General features: G+C 35.1%; 1 protein-coding gene and 1 non-coding gene across 2 annotated transcripts; one reads left to right on the top strand and one right to left on the bottom strand.

The window, feature by feature from the left end:
- Positions 1 to 1194: 1194 nt before the first annotated feature.
- Trnam-cau lies at positions 1195 to 1267 on the bottom strand. Its single transcript has one exon. It is a non-coding gene; the product is annotated as a tRNA-Met (tRNA).
- A 3931-nt stretch (positions 1268 to 5198) lies between these two features.
- LOC108605257 lies at positions 5199 to 20740 on the top strand. Its single transcript, XM_017994880.1, has 4 exons — positions 5199 to 6520; positions 16827 to 18315; positions 20015 to 20206; positions 20266 to 20740. Exons 1-4 carry the CDS (start codon positions 6440 to 6442, stop codon positions 20499 to 20501), a joined length of 1998 nt encoding a protein of 665 aa, XP_017850369.1. The 5' UTR covers positions 5199 to 6439; the 3' UTR covers positions 20502 to 20740.
- The last annotated feature ends 553 nt before the right edge of the window (positions 20741 to 21293 follow it).

Below are 21293 nucleotides of genomic sequence, written 5' to 3'. Positions count from 1 at the left end.
CGACTTCAAGAGATTATGAATGGATGTTAGTTGTCTAGCTTAGAGTAGCTAAATAATATTCGGAGAATCCACATATAAACATTCATACATTTTATGATGTACAATTCCATTAGCAGCAACAACAAAAATATGTTCACCTTTGAACATTTTACGACTTTCATTTTACAATTGTCATTGATAAGCAAAAAATTCTTAATTGCGGGTTTACTTGGAAGGCCTTGGTGCAAAGAGCAAAAGTAGGCGTGACTCTCTCTCTCTCTCTCTCTCTTTCTATTTCTCTTTCTAGCTCTTGCACGCTTTTGTTTATTAAAAGCGCAAAAATAGCCAATATGCACACATATATATATATATATATAGTCAATAAAATAAGTTAGGTGTGGTTTTTTACAGCGTAGACTTTTTCATACCCTTAAAACTGAACACAGTTAAACCTGAAACACACAACACTTTAAAGAAAAGTTGCAAACTGAACGTTTCACTTCAAACACCGATCGACTTTCCTATACTAAGCTTGAAATTTTCACTAGCTCTACTATTTGTAGTTGACTTAACAGAGCTGTGCGCTGTTACTTAACAGAAAAATGCTTAATCAACTGCTCCACTTAAATAAGCAAACAAAATTATTTTTATTTTTGATGTTGGTATTCAAAATTAAGTACAGCTCTGCAAAATACAAATACAAAATGCTGTTAACAGCAGAATTGACTGTAGTTATGCAAGTAATGTTAAACTTAACATTTTATAATCTAGCGACTGCTGTATAAAGCTTCATAAACTTTAAGAACTCTGTACACAATTTATAGCGTATACGTATACGTAATTGTACTGCCATAAAGACCAGCCCCCAAAAAAAAAGTTAGCTCATACCATTCTCAGATACGCGTAAACATAATACGCACATATATTTTACATTTTTGTTATTATAATTATTTATTTATTTACACGTTTGCTCGTTAGTTAACATGCGATTCGCGCTAAAGCAGCTCAAAGTTCAACTAAACAGTTAACAACCTGAATCACTCCGAAATCGTTGATAGGCAACAAACATTGCGATAAAAAATTAAAGACAATTTGTTAGCAAAGCTCAACAAGCGTATACTTGATGTTTCTGCTGCTGTCGCTTCCTGTCTAGATAGAAATTTGTTGAATGAAAGTTAAGGCAAGTTTCAAATTGAGTTGCAACAAAAAATTACCTGCCCCGGGTGAGGCTCGAACTCACGACCTTAAGATTATGAGACTTACGCGCTGCCAACTGCGCCACCGAGGCCTTGTGAACACACCTGGTCAGGCTCTCAATCATAATCTCATCGACATTATCTATTCAAAAATAGATAAATTAGATGAGTATGCTAAATGCATAATGCAGATGCTAAATTGTTAACAATAAAGGGAATTCAAATGTGTTAAGTGTATGCTAAGCAAGTGGCAAACATTTTCAAAATTTGGGGCACGTCAAGTATATAATCTATGCAATTAGTTATCAAGTCTTAAATTGTCTAAATATAGGATTATACAGTATATATGCTTATGATTAAAAAGTATATTCAAAATATAATATTCCCTGCAGTTTGCAAATTTGAGCCATAACAAGATTTGTTTTTCGTTTGATTTGAATAATGAAATAAAAATATTAAAATAAATAAAAATGCTTAATTTCATTCGATTTAACTTGAATTTGCTTATAATTATTATAAGTAACTTCTATGCGCAATATTATTTTTGATGAACTATTTTTTGAAGCAATAATTTCGTAACAGTGCGACGTCAAAATTAAAAAAATAACGGCATTTCTTTTTATATATATAAAAGATATCCCTGTTGGTATGCAAGTAAAAAGTGCGCTGAAGAAACTGTGCCGACTTTTAGGTAAGGATTTATTTAAAAATTAAATTTATGTTCGCCAACGAGTAGATTTCAACTAATGCAAAACTTTTAATAAATTTCAACTTCGACAAAGCATAGAATTGAAAGATTTTATAACGTTGAACCTCTGTCTAGATTTATAAATAATAAATGTACTATTTTTCCAAAGCATTAATATTGTTTTGCTGCCACCACACAACAGATGGCGCTGCTGACTTTTTAAACTGACATGAATAAAGCTTTAAAATAAAAACTATAAAATTTGGTACTACATTAAACATAAATTTAGCTCGTTTTTAATGAAATTGTTTTGATTTCTTTCATATGACAATCATGCCGAATTGAATAAATGTCCATTGGCTAGAGTTTTGAGTGTCGCGTATTTGAATAAATGTTAAAATGTAAATTGTCACAGCACGTGAATATCACGAGGCAAATCATTTATAGTGTGCACATTGGACCAGATGCATCATCAATTAAAAAAAATTAAATAAAAACTAACAATCAGTTTGCATGTTGTTTATTAAACAACGTTTAGTGCTTAGACGCTGACGCATTTAAATAAAATAAATATACTATACACATAGTATGTGTGTGTTTGATTTTAATTTTCGACTTAATTGAAAATTGATGCGATACTTTTGCAAACAGCTGGTATTGGATCATTACATTGAATGCCAAAGGGTTATCTCAGAGTTAAGCGAATAGAAAACGGAAAAGCGAACTAAGCGCTAAAGCCATGCACAAAGCGTGTTAATTGCAAAGCAAGAGCGAGAGAGAGAGAGGGAAATCGAAAGAGCAAGTCAACGCTCAACTCTTTGGCAATTACTCTGTGAACTGAAACTGAAACCTGTTTAGCACGCGTCTCAGCTGTTGAACAGCTGTAATGTTTATATGTATGTATATGTAACAGTGTGTACACATAATATAGACTCATTAATTATTTTTGTTGCAAGCAGTAAGCTTTAAGCTAAGAAGTTATCCTAATAATGTAAGTGCTAAAGCTACGAAAGCATTGATGCACAACCGCCATACATAAATAAGTACATTTATGTATATGTACATATATTTATAGCACTCAATGTAAACATAAAAATTCGGAAATGTCGTCAGCCTACTCCCGTCCAATGCTAAACAAATTTGTTGTCATTGTCGAAACTCTAAGTACGTCACCAGCCAAGTCTATCAAAGTGTCGCGCTCTCTTACTCTCTCTCCCTGCCTGCCTGCCTGTCTGTCTGTCTGTCTGTCTATCTGACTGTTTGTTTGTCATACACTCCGTTAATTTCCTTTTTCGCCCATTGCCACACATATTGCAATTCATGGGGGCAATCTGTTGAAACGGCAACAAACTCAAAAAGAACAACAATATCTACTGTCTGAAAAAAAAAATTAAACATACAGACATCGTGACATACATACATATGTATTTAGATATGGCTTAATACATAAGTTTGTGATTATGTATGTGGGTATATTATTACAAATATTTAATAATATGCAAGTAATTTGATTAAATTTAATCAATCAGAATTCTGCGTATAGATTTTTATGTTAATATACTTAAGCAAATATACATACATATATATAAAAACATATTTGTTTACATATTAAACTGGTTAGATTGACAATCAAAACAAATGCAAAGTTCGATATAGCAACAGAGCTAAATTTGAAACCGCACTTTGTATGCATTACAGTAAATTACGAATTAAAATTTGAACTGTTTGATTTAAAGTCTTTGTTCTATATAATTTAATGTAATGAAATAAAAGCCTTGGAACACTTTCTTAACCAGCTTAACATTTAAAGAGAGCGACTTATAAAGAAAGAGCATGCAAGCTTCGATTATGTCGACGCATATTCTTACACTTGTAATATCTAAACATACATATACAAATGTATGTATGTATGTGTGCATACTTGTCAACGCCACTCAGCAACCACCCTCAAGAGTTGGCGTGCCATCATCAGCGCTCTTAGGAGCTTACATATATACATACATACAAACATATGTAAATATGTTTGCCGTTAGTAGGCAAGCAACAAGTAAAAGTTACATCAGGAAGCGCAAGCTGAGCGCCATATACATACATACATACATACATATATTTGTATGTAAATAAAAAAGGCTATTTTGCATTTGGTGTGCTCATTATCGATTCTTTATTAAGCTTTGAGTCTTTTGAAGAGGCATACACTGGGCGCAACTGACAAATTTTATACACTGAATGTTAAAAAGCATCCATGCTAAAGTGGAAGCACGCATTGTTCAATTTACATATGTATGTATGTACACACAAGCATATAAATATATATGTACTATGTATATAAATGAATACGTATCTATGTCATGTGACAAGCAAAATATCCATAAGAGCAGCCGCATTGTGCCATTTTCATTTTCAATGTTAATTTCCATTTCAGTCACTCAATGCCGATGCTGTTGTTGTTGTACATACAGACATACATTTAAACATACTTACATAGTTTGTATGTAAGTCGTTTGGTCAAAGAGTATAGAGAAATGTGAAAACTAAAGAGCAAAGATCCTGCCAGTCTTCATCGCTCAATAAGAACTCAAAGAGATTAGCAAGACGTCGCCGCAGCAAGCTAACATAAATGCAGAGCGAGTGTGTGAGCGAGCAAGCAAAACTGCAAGCGAGGGAGTTCGTTTGTGTGTGTTGAAAGAGAGAGAGAGAGAGCATAAACAGAGTTGGTGAGCGCGTTTGCGCAACTGAGTCAATTGCGTGAAATGAACAACAATGTCAAAAGAAAATAAGCAGGCAAGAATTGCATGTTGCAGCAAGAGTCTTAGCATTACATACATATGTATGCACATCTATGTATGTATATAAATCCAGCCATGGCCAAGACAAAGAACAATAACTCACGCACACAGCCATACTAATATATATGTGTGTGTGTGTGGTGCGCGCTAAACAAAGCGGCAAAAGAGGAGCGGAGAGGCTCTCGTAAATTAGCGCTCCCGTCAATAAGTCAACGGCGAGGTGTGCTCTTAGTATTCTTTCTTCTTCCAGGCAGCTGCTGCTGCAAAGGCACACGCATACCCTCACACTTGCGCACACAAGCACGGGAGCGAGCGTAGGAGCAAAAGGCACTTTACTCTCACAGGCATTAGACATGATCTTGACACACACTGATACTGCGACTGCGACTGATACTGACTCAGCAAGTGCTCTCCCCCTTCCCCAAATGAATAGCAGACGCTTGCTCGCGCGCGCTCTCGCACTCTCAGTGTGTGTGTGTGAGTGTGTGCAGGCTAAAACGGTTAGGCAGCAAGCAGGCGAGCAGACGTCAACAACAACGGACGGCAAGTTAGTATCGATTGAACAGTTGCGCGTAACACATCCACATCGAACTGATGCGGAGTGCCCGGCAGAGTCCCCACCACCCCCTATTGTAATAAATAGCGGTGCACGAAGCGACCACGCTAGCAAACGTCAAAAGAATACGACAGTGGCGACACACGCGAGAGTCAAAATAAAAACAGCTGGAAAATAAAAAAAATCAAATTCGAAAAAGAATTACTTGTGACAAAAACGAGCGAGAGAGAGAGAGAACGAGCCAAAGAACAAAACGTTTTCAAGTTTCACAAACTATTGCGCGAAATTGAAATCAGTGCCTTACAATATTTTTCAAAATTCTTTCTTTTTTTTTTTTTGTTGGACTGTTTGTGCCTTGTAATTCAATATATGTATTTAACAACAAATGAAAACGACATTAAGTCGCATTAAAATTGAATAAATATTTTAACGAATGGATGATAATTCGCTCTACGCAACGATAAGCAGAATTCCATAACAAATGCTAAGCGACAAACTGAACAAGCAGAGCAGACGGACTGATAAAAAAACAGCAGCAGCACATATACTACATAAATGTTTAAATAAATCACAAGCTATAATTTACATGGGAAAAAGCAAAGAAAACCAGCAGCAAGCTAAACAGAATTGCTTAGTTTTTGTTGTATAAAATAAATTAGCAATTAAACAACCTTGGCACCAAGTTAGAAAACAACACAAAACGAAAACTACTTAGAGCTTTGACAAAAACATTTGCCAAAGCAGCGGCAAAATTCTTAACTATTCTATTTCTCATGTGTGACAACAGCAAAGCGTCAAACAAAAAACAAAAGCCACACAAATTATACAAACAATAATAAAAAAAAAAATACTAAGCAGCACACTCCATAAGAAAAGAAAAAAAATCAACAACAACAGATTCTCCAAAACGGGTAAAGAACAACGCAACGACCGAAAATCAAAACAAACAAGTCCCCCAACCCAATAAAGAGGCGAGCGGTGTGTGAACAACAAGAAATTAAAAGCATATTCCAGAGACAGACAGACACACATACATGCAAAAATAGATATATGCATATGAGCGCTTACACCTGAAACGAAAGCAGAAGCAACAGCAAAAAAAAAAACCAAAAGAAAAACAAAACAAAAAAGCAATAGCAACAAGCACATACAAAGGCTAGAAGCAGGAATCAACCAACTACAAAAACAAGCGAAAGCAACAACAAGAAGAACAACAGCAAAAAACGGAACAATGACAACCAAACAGCCCAGAAAAGTAGCACCCGATGGCGGCTGGGGATGGGTCGCCTGCTTCGGCGTCAGTTTGGTCAATGTAAGTACGCGCTGCTCTCTTCTTGCACTCTCCCGCTCTTGCTCTCTTCACTCCCGTTACTTAGCAAATACTGCGCGTTTACCTTTGAGCTCTTTTGTGTGCGCTGTTGATTAAGTTAGTCTCAGGCTAAGTTGGGCTAGGTTAGTTAACTTTCTGTCTGTCTGTGTGCTATGATAAAAATTTACTGCAATATAATACAGTTACTTTTGCTGCTATAAATTGTATAAAGCTAGCTAATTGTCATTTCATTTGCTTATCTTTAGCCTCTGTGCACGTTGTTAGATAGAAACAAATAGACCATAGTCCATATATCTAATTGCAAAGTGTTTTTTGTTTTTTGTGCGCTCAGTAGTGCATTGAACTTGGCTGTAAGTACAGTGCAGCCTAACTAAGCGCTAACTGCGTTTTTATTGTACATTGTATTTTATTTTTTATGTTTATACAAGTTTAATGAACATTTATGTTTATTTAATACAATATTTTGACAGCATTCATTTTTATTTACGATCAAATCGTTAACAGTTATTAGCTTAGTCTAGCAAAATTTTATATTTCTATATTTATGCAAACATTTTTCATTTTTATTATATTTTGTTGCTAAGCTTTTATTGTGTAAAAATTATTTTGTGTAGGCGTCGTAATTTATGTTGATCATTTGCCAATTTTTCTTTGTGTTTTTTCCAAAAGTTTCTGCTGCCAACTTGTTCCAATTCCAATTCCACATTCCATATTCCTTTGTGCCGACAGATCAGTGTGCATGCAAAAAATAAAAAGAAAACTAAAATAGATAAATTTAGCAACAAATATAAAAAGTCAATTAATGCAAGCGCGAATTGTTTTTGTTTGAGAGTTTGCAGCTTCGACAATATTCACTACAAATTGAACTGCTAACTTTTATTTGCTAAAACTAAAAGTTATAAGTACAATTTCATAGTGAACATAGTCAGAGTTATAGAATTGAAACATTTTGTTGAGGGTTGCATAAATATAATTGTATGTAGAGGCCACGATTTTAATAAATTAATAACAATAAAATCGAACACCTGCATACTTATGTATTTATACATTTAAGTAATTAATATAAACGGTGATTTTGGCGCTTGCATTATTTGCAATCTGGAGTAGTTGGCAATATTTAAAATATTCAAAAACTATTAAATAGTTGCGGCATACTCCAAGCTGCAAATAATATAGATATATAAATTCAAATCTGTAGCATGTGTGCTAAACATTTAAAGCAGCTCGTTAAACTTAATTGTTAATTTGATTAATTATTGTTGCTTATTCTCACCCCCAACCTCTTTATACAAACCTAAGCTATCAGCATTACGCATTTTTTATGGGCGTAATTAGCGCAGCTTAATACATGGAAAATATAAAATAATGTTTTGTTTGTAATCAGTTAATTAAAACTTTTTAAATTGACATTTAAAAGCAATGCACAGCTAAAATATACACTTTAAAGCAAACAAACTTTTGATAAAATCAATAAATTGTCACGTGATATTTACAATAATAAATAAAAGCTAATTTGTTGCAAGTTTTCTTATCGTTATGCTTTGGGGCTTGGCTTTAAAGTAATAATCTAATATTTGCATAAAGATAAAGACCCAACCTTAAAGTGGGCACAGCCGCTGAACTGAGACCCAGTGCCTATATAAAAATAGCTACGATATCTACTTGGCTTGATTATAGTCTGATTATCTATAAACTAAATTACAACATTATTCTGTTTTCCTACAAGATTAAATTGTCAATAGTTTTGTCTTTTGTCCAACTATCTTGACTTTTGTTTAACCATAAATTATAACAAAGTCATTCGTTCTCGTGTCAATCCCAATATAGTTAGTTGCTTATTGACTATTTCTATTTGAAGCGCTAGCCTCTCCCCTCACTCTATTGTCAACTATATATACAACACAACCTGTACAATTTGCTGTTTGCAGCAATTTAGCAAAATCAAAGCGACATGGGCACAAATATCGTCGTCATTGATTTGAGTTTGCTTTTTATTTGAATTCATTTTATTTCTACCTACACACAAACCGACCCCACCACACCACCCCCCACCCCTTTGGCTTGTTTATTGCTGTCGATTTCATTGCTCTTATCGTTGCGGCGATTAACACCTTGGCAGCATGTCAGAGAGTTCTCAAATTGCTTTGGCAGTCGAGTCGAGTCGAGTCGAGTCGAGTTGGGTCGTCTCCCACCTGCGAATCTAATGCTCAAATCTAAATTGAAAGCCAAGACAAATGGAAAACAAGCAGACAATATATTTATATAGTTTATATTGTTGTGTTTTTCAATTCTTTGAACACAAACAATGCGCTACCAATTAACTCAAATAAATATTCCAATGAAAACTAATTGGAAATTTAATATGAAATGCAAGTTTGCAGTTATGCGTAATTTTATATGAAAAGCTCAATGATTTTTTTCATTATTTAGTAGTCTGGCAACGCTTGCAGATTAATTTATTTGCATTCCATTGAATAAAAGACACAATGATAATGCAGAAAAACTAATGCGCACTAATTGCAATTTAAATTGAAACTGAATTTTAGTTAGTAGTTAGTTTGACAGTCTGGCAAGGTCTGCACGTTCATATATCAAATAAACTTACACACATTGCATAGAAATCAAAATTAAATTCACGAATTTTGTATTTTTTGAAATATCACTAGTCTGGCAACGCTTGCAAGTTATTTAATAGTCATTTATGGATTTAAAAAACACTAATAAATGACTGCCAAATACTTGCAGGCATTGCTTAAAGCATAAATAAAAATATAGTAGTACATAAAATATTTTAAACATTTAAATACATTTTTAATTTGCAGTAGCTTAGCAAGGTTTGCAGTTTATTTAACTATTATTACATAGATGTGAACAATGCTATTTAATGAAAGTCAAATATACTTGCATACATTGCAAAAAATATATATAAAATATTATTTATTAGCAGGAATGTTCAAGCAATGAGCACAATTTAAATTTTTACAAAATTGTTTTAAATACTTACAGTGAGCGCCAAAGAAGTATTAACACAAATTTGTTGGGAATATACTAAAAATAAAAGGCAAAATAATAATAAATAATTATTAAATATAATAATAATTACAAATTTCAAAAATTTAAAACTACAATTTGAGCTCAAAATAATTTCGATTTGTTTAGAATTTCTAAATATTTTACAGTTACTTAAGGCAATACGTTTTTTGACTTACTGTATATATAGCATATATCATAATTATTGCATACAGTTATTTTTAGACTGCAACTTATTTAGCTATTAAAATTTATAAATTAGTAAATTACGTGCAATTTATAATTGGATAATTATATAGCATTGGATAAAGAAATTAGTTCAAGTAGTCATAACAGTAAAATGTTTTTGACTGACAAAGTCTATATATAGTAAATTTGTATATAGCATGTAATGTCACCAAATCGCAGTTAAGACTGCTGATTAGGCTTAAAAGCGCTGCTGATAACAATCTCAACAATAAAAATAAATAAATAAATTGTTTAAATAATTAGCAAGCAGCTAAACTAAGCAGTGCTACTAAAAAAACATAATTTGTGTCTAGACGAGCAACAAAAGAGCAAAGCGCGCGCTAAAAGGCAACAACAATATGCAGAAGAAGAAGAAGAAGAAGAAGAGTTAGACGTAGCCTATTATAATTATTGTTTATTTGCATAACGTAAATTTGTTACTCACGCGCTAGACAAACAATAAAAATAAAATTGAATTGTGTATCCAATGCGACCAAGTTGGCCGCTCAAGGGTTAAGTTTTGACCAAAAAGCTTGAGACGAGACGACCGACGACGCTCAATTGCAATTGAGTTTTAATCAATGTCAATAGCAAGCACAAACTTGTTGTGTTGCCAATCAGGTTTGTGCACAAAAAACAAAAACAATAATAAAAAAAAAAAAAAATAATAACAATAGTGCAAGCAGCTGATGTTGCATTGATCACGTGACTTTTGTTGCAAGTTGCGCTTCCTACAACAATTGCAACCAAACTTGTTTGCCCTGCTATATATAACAGATATATATATATATACAGCAGCTTAAATCACATGATTTGTGATCATGCGCAACGCGAGTGAACGCACCGCACAAGTTACAGCAACCCCCCGCCCCAGCCTACCCCCTTGCCACGCCACTGCTACAGCTCAAGTGCGCCTCAGTCCGTTCAAGCGTTTAATTTAACTCGAGTTCAGTTCAGTTTCTTTTTTTTGTTATTTTGTTTTTAATTGAAATGTTTGACAAGCAAACTGCGAGCAGTCACAATTTGCAGTCACTGTTTGTGTACTTCACAGTTAATTGTTTCAATTGCTCACACACACACACACACACACGCAAACAAATTCAATTCAAATTTATTTAGCATCGATCTTTGAGCCGCCGCCGCCGCCCCCTTGCGGTCACGCCCATGCCTGTCACTAAGCCAAACGCATTTTTCAATTAACACAAATGAATATTAAAAGCGGCAGCAGCAACATGCATAATTTATTTTTTATATATAGACATACAACTTAGCGCCCAAAAATACAAAACACTCCAGTTCGAGTGTAAATTTGCTTTTAATTATGAAGCTTGGGGCTGCCCCTTGCCACTTGCCACGACCAATGCAACGAGGCATTGAACCGAGCCACACACACACCGATTTGAAATGTAAACAGCGCAACAAGCACTGAGCACAAATAGCAACAGTGAGTGCAGTAAATAAACGCACGCAATGCAAATGAAGTGGCAACTTGTATGGAAATTGCTAAAGCAAAGCAACTTCAACTTTTTAATAAACTAAAGAAATTCGAGATTTTGTTTATCAGGCGCTTGAGCAACTAAACTGCCATTTAATTTTAGTCTAGGGTTGCCACAGCATACAAATCAAACCTCAGCTTAATTTATTAATTTATATAAAATATTTCAAATTAATCTCTTTATAAACTAAACAAATTCGAGATTTTATATTGCATTGAATTTTAGACTAGGGTTGCCTTCAAATAAAGCAAAGCAATTGCTACTGTTATATAAAAACAAGCAACTATTTTGCCAAATTAAACTTATTGCAAAGTAAAGAAATTTAATTCAAACTAAATTGCATTTAAGTTTTGACTAGGGTTGCCACAGCATTTAAATCAAACTCGAGTCAAACCGAAATTGAGTTGGTTCGATATTTTAATAGAATAAATTTATAACTGAACTAAACTGCATTTAATTTTAGTCTAAGGTTGCATTCAAATTAAGCTCAAGCCACCAATTCAAAATCAGCTTCAACTTCAGGTTGGTTTTAATGCCAAATAGATTCATCTCTTTATAGAATAATTAATTGTGATATCACTTACTCTAAGCTCGAACTCTAAATTGCCTAAAGATTTGTCGATTCTATTTGCTTTGCTTTGCAAACTTTCGTGTTAGCCACAATTTAATGGCCACAAGCAGTAAGCCAAAATGATAGCGCTGAGCGTTGCGGCTTTGCTTGGTTCCCAGAAAATTTCAAATTATAAGCGCGCAATGCAATTTTGCTGCAATTCGATTAAATAAAATAAAATAACTGTTGGTGGTGGTGGGCGGTGCGGGGGGGCGCTAATAGACAATGAAATGTCTAATGCTATTAAATGTTGGTCAAGCACAACGAGGGGCAGAGGGGCGAAGGGACGAGGCGATTGCCTTTGGTTCTTATCGTTGTTAAAACAGAAAATTAAATTCCACTTTTCGAAGGACGGACACAGTAGTCGCCGCCGCTTTGTTTATGTGTGTGTGTGTGTCTATGTGTGTGTGTGTGTGTGTGTGTGTCTATTATATAAAGTTAAAAGAGCATAAAAAATGAAAAATGCCACGCAAAAGTTAATGGGAAATCAATAGCAGTGGGAACAACAATAGCAACAACAACAACAACAACAAAACCAAAAACAGTGACGACCTTTGCTAGCTCTGGACAAGTTGCTGCCTGTTCATTGAAGTCAGGAGAGGTGAACGATGATGATGACACCCACCCATCCACCCACCCACTCTCTATGTAAACGTCATTAAGCTCTCGACTCTCTGCTCTGACGTCAGAAGGACGACGTCATTGTAAGCACTAAAAATTGATAACATAAACATGACAAGCTAAGAATATATATTATACACCCCTAAGAATAGCTGTCAATTCCCATAGGCCTTAGCCATATCATTGAGAAATATTATTTATTAGATAAAAAATAAACCAGCCACGCCGACGGCTCGTGCTCGTGGCTTCGGACTCTGACCACACACACCGATGTGGCGGTTAATCCTTTCGTAGTCTTGAGCTGCAGCTTCTGTGCCACTTAAAATATTAGAAGCAATCAAAAAATTAAGCAGCTAATTAACTTTTTGTGCCGCAATTTTGTGCCACATTTCAGTTCAACAACAAATGAAAAAGAAAAAAAACTTCATTAGTTTTCAATAGTTTGCGAGGGCAATAAAAACCAAACGAAATAAAAATAGAAATACATTAAATTATTTTTGTATGCTCTATAGCAACTATAAAGCCATGAAATGTTAAGTACATTAAAATAATTCAATTGTTTGCTAGTTTTAGCTTAAATTGAAATTCCAAAGGTAAAATTTCAAATATTATATAAAAAAGAATACATAAAATTTTTGGTTAAATGAAATTAATTTGCAAGAAAGGAACGCTTAACATTTTCTTTTAGTAAAAAAATCAAATCTAAACAAAAGCTGATCGAGCTTAAACTTAAAGCAAAAATTTTTAAAATAATTTTTATGAATCGTAACTTTATATACAAAGTTAATGAGTATGCAAAAAATATTAATAACTAAGCTAAGCAACTAGGTTTTATAAAATCAGAGCAAATGAATATTCGTATATGAAATAATTATTTAATAAATAAATCCCATAAATTGTTTTTAATCAATCAAAATGAAATAAAATCATACGCAGCGTTTTACGCTGTGTGTAATATAAAACTTAAAAATACAAAATATATATAAAATATAAGCGCATGAGTTTGTTAAAATGTAAAAGCTGAAAACCGAAGTATCAATGTCGCTGAATACAAATGTTTATATATCATATAAGTATATAGTAATATATATATATATATGCATAAGTTTGTTAAATGGGCCAAGTTTAACTAAATAAGCAGCACACATGTATATGAGATATATATATATATATGTATGTGAACAATTTGCTGTTGCTGGGTCGTGCCTTAGCCAAAACAACAAGCGCGTTAAGTAATAGCCAAGCGTAGGGTGTTAACGGGGATTAGGGTAGGGTGTATATATATTTTGATATTTGTCACGTTGAGTTAACCCAAAGTGTGCACACGCTAAAAAGCTTGTAAATTAGATTAAAAAATAACGCCTGGCAAACAAAAATTGTTTACAAATGAAACGTTAAGCGGCGGCGCCCCCCACCCCACCCCACCACACTACAGCAATAAATATAAATCAAATAAATAAGGCAGCTCACGATTTTTCAATGCATTGCGTTACAATATGCACTAGAAAAACAAAAAAAGGGTCAACGTTCAACAACAGCAAATTCCTTTCGATTTTCAAACTCAAGCGCTTTCGAAAGCAGCCCCAGATCTTAACACTTTCTTTTACAAATACATATATATATATATATATATATATTGGTAGTACATGAGTCTGGCACATGTGAAAATCAAAGTGCGCCCAATCATAATTTTAACAGCCCGCAATCAATTTTAGTCTCTAGGCAACAGTCTCAGTGTGTTTAGCTCAAAGAAACTAAACTTAACTATATATAGAGCTGTATCTTTTTATTAGCATTGTTTATATTGTTGTTGTTGTTGTTGCTATTGTTGTTATCAAATAGGCACGAGAGCGCGTGTTGACTTCGTTGCTTCAATTATGATTGGTGATAATTCAATTATCAAGCAATTAACAATTTCAATGAACACACACACACACAACAAGCAGCAGCCACTAAACAGCTTAAGCTTGATTTGGGGGGGGGGCGGGGGGGGTGCGTACTTTGGCTAAAAATCAATAACAGCACAATCAAAATAATAATCGCACAAATAAAGCACTTAAAGCAACAAATAATAACCAAACAATTCTCGCTTATGTTTCTTTTGCTTTTTTTCAAGTGCTCAATGCTCACAGCTAAGGCTATAAACAAAAACAGAAACAGCAACAAAATCGTTAAGCTTGACATTTTAAAAAATTACGCATACGCCAATTGATTTTGCATTATTTGCTGCCAATTAATAATAAATAAAAAATAGAGCTAAATTAATTTGTCTATTGCTGCTGCGTTAAAGAAGTTTAGTTTATTTTCATTGCATTTAATTTATTATTATTTAAATAAAAAAACTAGCAGTTAATGAAGAATATAAATCAGTCTAAATCTTCAATAAATTAATTGCAGCTGCTTAATTTATTTAAATATAATTTAAATTTATAGTTTATACAAAATGTTTGCTGTACTTTTGAATTAATGCTATAAAAAAAATAGCTTACTAAGTAAAATTATTATTTAAACCAAATCGTGCTCACTTTTTGTTTTAATTTTCTTTAAACTCAATCACTGCTTTAGTTATTATATATTTTTAATCATTTAAAAAAATGGTAAACTTTTTACTTGCTAACTAAGTAAAATTATTTAAACAAATTCTTACTCAATTTTTGTTTTAATTTGTTTTAACTCAATGCCTGCTTTAGTTATAATATATTTTTAATTTAAAAAAAATGCAAACCTCTTTATAAATAAATTGCTTGCACTAAACTTGAACTAAAACAAAAAGCATATTAAGCATATTTGAATTATTAAACAAATTTTCATTGTGTGTGTGCTAAATCTAAAATTCGACAATTTGACAGCAAAAATGTATTAAAAATTCATTAAGCTGCAACTAAAAGTGCCGCCTATAGTTAGTTCGCCTAGTTTAGTCACCCGCCATGTCTTTTATTTTGTCAGCTGACTGGTGCATGATTTATGGGAGTGACTGTTGGGGACCGACATCGAGAGCTTCAAGTGTGCCTTCGTCCATGAGCTGTCCATGCAATACCCCAACAGTTGCTCTCGTATATATGTGTACATATGTTGGTTTCACTTACTCGAGACGACGTCATTCATGTTTGATAAGCTACGGGTACGGACTCGCTATATAGAGTTGATAATGCCTTGGGGTGTAGTATGAAAAAATAATTTCGGTTGACATTGTTAGGGTTCCAATTTGCCGATAATTATTATTGCCCCTCGATTTTTGTTGTTGTTGCTGCTCTTGCTGCCAAATCACGCAAGTACTGAATATCTGATTAGCCGTACAGCAAATTGGCCAATATAATAAGCCGCCCAAGTTGTAACTAACCAAATTATTATTGGGGACCTGCAGGTGTCTTGAGTTGCAGCATAAGGATTTACAGTTAGCCGCCTGTCCAATTGTCCAGCTGCAAAATCAAATCGGTTCGAATTATAAATTGGCAATTGAATATGCATTAGCCTTATGGCCCGAACTGCAGCCACAGCTGTCGCTCGGTCTAGCCTTGTGACTAAAAATAAAAATCCATAACTGGAAGTTTTGGATTTCAGTTGGCAAAGCCAAAGCAAAGGCCAAAGCAATTGCCAAATTAATTATACAGTTAGTACAATGTGGCTAACAACATGTGCAAAGTAATAAGAGAAATTCGAAATTGCACATTCGCTTGCTTAGAAAATTTCCAACAGTTATCAATTGAAATAAAAATGAATTTAACAAAAATATTTAATCTCTGAACTTTTATGTTTTAGCTGCATGCAAACATTAAAAACTAAATGATGCGAAATAACGAAATTGGATTAAAATAATTCAATGCATAAATTTTAATTTAAAAGCGAATTACAAAAAAAAAGAAAAAATTGTGCTCAAAAACTAAAATAAAATTAATTGCTTAACTATTGCTGTTCGCTTAAGATAAACAAAATAAATTAAATCAAATTAAGCAATAATTGAAATACTTAAAAGCAAATTGTTGGGCTAACTTTTGATATATAAAAAATATGCAAATCAGCACAGAAATTTGCACATTATAAAAATTATTAGCGTATTGAATTAATTGCAATACTTAACGAAAATGAATCTAAATAGAATTAAAGTGGATTGATTGACTGAAACAATTGACAAGACTTGCGAGTCTTGGAGCCTCGAGTCCCAATTGCCAGTTGCAGTTGGTGGGCGGCGTGGGCGTGGCTTGCAAATTGCCTGCAGCGCTTGTGGCAATTGTGGCTTAATTATTATTTGAGCTTAACTTCTTACCCTGCGTATCCTTCTGTTCTGTTTGTGTTTTCCTTGCAGCTGGCCACGCGTTCGATTGAGCCCTCGTTTGGTTTGCTGTTCGGCGACACGCTGCGGGATCTGAATGTGGGCACCACTGGCGCCGCCGTCATCATCAGCACCATGGACGTCTGCATGAATTTCTCGGGCCTGTTTGTGGGTCCGCTGCTGAAGGAGTTCAGCTATCGGAAGGTGGCCATTGCGGGCTCGCTGCTCTGCGGTCTGGGCCTGGCGCTCACCTCGCCGGCGAGCACCATGGCGCACATACTGAGCACGTACAGTGTGATCAACGGCATTGGCGTGGGCCTGTCCACGTCGGCGGCGTTCGTGGCGCTCAATCATTACTTCAAGCACAAGCGCGGCCAGGCCGTGGGTCTGTCCATGGCGGGCACAGCGCTGGGCATGCTGATAATGCCGCAGCTGGTGCGCATTCTGCTGGAGGGCTACGGATTTCGGGGAGCGGTGCTCATGCTGTCCGGCGTCGCCTTGAACGCCATGGTGGGCAGCGTGCTGTTGCAGCCAGTGAAGTGGCATATGAAGGAGGAGTTCGATGACGAGGAGCTAATGTGCATATCGTCGGCGCTGCCAACGCCTCAGCCACAGCAGCAGCAGCAGCAGCAGCAGCAGCAACAACAGACGGGAGCGGCGGCCAATGCTGCGCCCGATTTCAAGGTCATCAAGGAGGATGGCAACGAGGAGGACGCGCTGCCCGAGCTGAATACGCTGCTGTTCAATAAGCATGCCCATGGTCATGGCCATGTCCAGAGCCAGCAGTTCATGCGCAAGAACTACTCCGAAATGGCCATGAACACGCTGAATGGCTCCCGCCTGGGTCTGACCAAGCGTCCGACCTTTCCGCGCATCATGTCGCTGGCTGGCGTGCAGTCCGCCGATGTGGGCAGCGGCAGCGGCGGCTATCCCTCCCAGGCCGAGGTGAACACCAATCAGCTGCGCTGCCGCAAGGCCTCGGTCACCTCGAATCTTTCCTACATGGACTTCACCGGCAGCATCCTGCAAGTGCATCTCAACACCGGCGACGACGAGTTCGAGCAGAACGATCGCGAGCTGCGACGCGTGGGCACCGCCACGGGCAGCATTTTGGGCGGCCATCGCGACAGCTTCATCAAGATGAAGCCCACCGAGCTGGAGAAGCAGTCTGAGCATGCGGCCAACTTGGCCGCCGATGTCCAGGCCAAGAAGAAGAAGCCCGGATTCTGGCGTCGCTTTGCCGATTTGCTTGACATTGCCATGCTCAAGGATAAAATGTTCCTCAATCTGCTCTTCGGCCTCTCCATTTTCTACGTGGCCGAGATGAACTTCAAGATGGTCACGCCGTTCTTCTTTGCCAATCTGGGCTACAGCAAGGCCGACGTCGCCTACTGTCTCTCGATCACGGCCATCACGGATATTGCCGCGCGTATTGTCCTGCCTCCGATCTTCGATCGCACCACCATCAAGAAGCGCACCATATTCCTCGTCTCCATCATCTTCGTCGCCCTGACGCGCTCCAGTAAGTTGCCACTCCAAAAGAAAATTAGCATACAAATTTAATTAGCAAATCTCAAATTTCACTATTAATTTTTATTAATTATTTTCATATTTTTTCATCAAATTTACTTTAAGCAATAAATAAGTGAAATAGATAGAAAATTTTGGCAAACAACAGATCACCAGATTATTCATTTTAGATAAATACTGCGTGCATAAAATTAATTTTTAAATATTTATAAAAAACCAAAATGCATAATTATTCCCATACACCATAAATAAATAACATAATTACTTTAAAAAACAATTAGCAGAACGTAAAAGAAAATTTGTGCAGTTAGCAATTTAGTTTAGTAAGTTTTTGTGGAAGCGAAACGGTAATTAGGTAGAGAGTAAAGCGAAAGACTAGAGAGAAGTGTAGAGAGTTTAAAAGGCATTACTCTCTATAAAGAGCATAGAGAGCAAACAAACATAGAGACAGAAAGCATGAAGATTATAGAGAGTGTACCTTATAGAAAACACAGAAAGCATAGAGAATAGAGTATACTGAACATAGTATAACTAATGTAGAGTGTATATAAAATATAGAGTTTAGAGAACATAAATTATAGAGTAAAAAGTAGAGAGTATAATCTATAGCATGCAGAGTATAGAGAGAATAAAGCAAGAGAGCATAGAGAATACAGCAAGGATAGAGTATAGAGAGCTTAGACTACAGACAACATAGAGAAAATTTAGAGAGTAAAAAGTATAGAGTTAAACTACAAAAAATAAGATTGTATAGAGCATATCAAGAGTATAGAGAGTACGAAAAGCATAAAGAGTACAGAGAATCAAAAGAGTATAAAGTATAAAGACCATAGACTGTACAGAAATAATCGAGTTTACATATAGTAAAGTATAGAGAGCATAGAATTCAGAGTATAGATTGAGAATATAGCTAGAATATAATACAGAATATATATAGGAAGCATAGAGAATATAGAGAGCTTAGAGTACAGACAACATAGAGAGTAAAGTTTAAAGAGTTAAGCTACAAAAATTCAGATTGTATAGAGAATATAAAGAGTGAATACAGAAAGTATAGAGAGTACAGAAACCATAAAGAGTACAGAGAATCAAAAGAGTATAAAGTATAGAGAGCATAGAATTCAGAGTATAAATTGAGAATATAACATAGAATATATATAGGAAGCATAGAGTATAGAGCATAAAGAGAGTATAAAGTATAGAGTACAGACAGTAAGAGAGTTTAGAGAGTAAAAAGTAAAGAGAGTATAAAGTTTAGGGAGTGAAAAGTAAAGAGAGCATAAAGTATAGAGAGTAAAAAGTAAAGAGAGTATTAAGTTTAGATTGTACAAATCCTATATAGAATATAGAGCCTATAGAGAATATAAAGAGTATAGAGATTATAGAAAGTTTAGAGAGTATAGAGAATATAGTAACTGTAGTAGACAAAGTAATAAAAATAACTATATAACTAATTTATAAAATAGTTAATGGAACATTATATTATTTTCTATTATTAGTATTATTTTTGGTTTTTGATTACTATTAGTTTTTTTTTTATTGGTTATTGATATTTAGTTTTTTCTTTTGTAGTTCATCACTAGTTAACGTTTCTAGTTTTTCATACGAATTAGTAAAAAGTAATTTTTTTAGTTTTTTGAAGTTTGAATTGTGTAACAAAAATTAATTTGAATACTTAACACGTTTGCTAGTTATGGCCGAGCAAACCGATTGGACACAGCTGATGGTCTGGCTATCCATTTGCGGCTTCTTTCGCGGCTCCGCTTTGAGCAACTTTACGCTCACCGTATCCGAATATTGCTCGCTGGAGAAACTGCCCTCGGCCTTTGGTTGGCATCTGGTGGGCAAGGCGCTGTTTGTGATTAGCTTTGGGCCATTGATTGGTGCGTATGCTTGGAATATAATATTTTATATATAGTTATAAATCATTTTCGCTTTGCAGGTCTCATACGTGACGTGACCGATAGTTATCCGATTTGCATTCATGCTCAAAGTGTTTGCATCATGATCTGCGCTCTGGCCTGGGGCATTGAATATCTGGCAGAGTTTATACAATCGCGTCGACGCACCGCCGACGCAGCGCAGCAGCCAGCAGCAGCAGCGGATGCTGCCACAAGCACAGCAACAACTGCAACACCAACAACAGCTGGAGACAATCATCAGGATGTCAAGCTGTAAATTGGCCAAAGAACAAATTGAAGAAAAGCAAACAACAAACATCACAGGGGCTGCGAAACTGCAACTAACTAAACTAAAACTAATAAGCGAGTTATTATGTCATACGCCTTAACTACGAATACATATAAAATATTAACTAAAAACAAAGCCCCTGTCTGTATTAAAAACTCAGCCTAGTTTCTAAAAAAAAATGTAATTTTTTTTTTTTTGCTGTCGATTGTCAGTTTTCGATTAGTTACTTGCGCATATAGTAGTTCATTTAATTTAAATACATAGTCTGTACTTATATATTACTGTATGTACTAACTTTATATATTTTTTGTTTACTAGTTTTGCAAAATAAAATGAACTTGTATGTGATAGTTCAAAGATAGTTCTTAAGCAGCAACTAAAAAGCAAAAGAAAGCAACAAACTAAACTGGCTTTATATACTATATACTACGTTATACATAAGTGAAAGGACCACATATTTTAGCTGTTAGTTAAAATTAGTGCAATGCTAATTGGAATTGAATTTAAACAATTTGATATGCATATTTCAATCAATTTACAAGCAACAACAATAAATATAAATACTATTTGTATTTCTATTTGACAATTGACCCCACCCACATGCTAAACTCCCCCCAAGCTATGCATACTACTTACATTACTACATACTTTGTATGCTATTTGCTTGTGAGGCAGCCAAGAAGAAAATGCCACAATTTAGTTATAATAACTAAAAGAAAAAACGTAAAGTTCCCCTGCCCAAGTCTAACAAATTTTAGTAGAACCTTGACATGCCTTAAA

Source organism: Drosophila busckii, chromosome X (genome assembly GCF_011750605.1).
Source record: "Drosophila busckii strain San Diego stock center, stock number 13000-0081.31 chromosome X, ASM1175060v1, whole genome shotgun sequence".
In the NCBI taxonomy this organism is placed as follows: Eukaryota; Metazoa; Arthropoda; class Insecta; order Diptera; family Drosophilidae; genus Drosophila; species Drosophila busckii.
The sequence above is the reverse complement of the archived record's forward strand: the minus strand, read 5'-3'. Positions and strand labels throughout refer to the sequence as shown.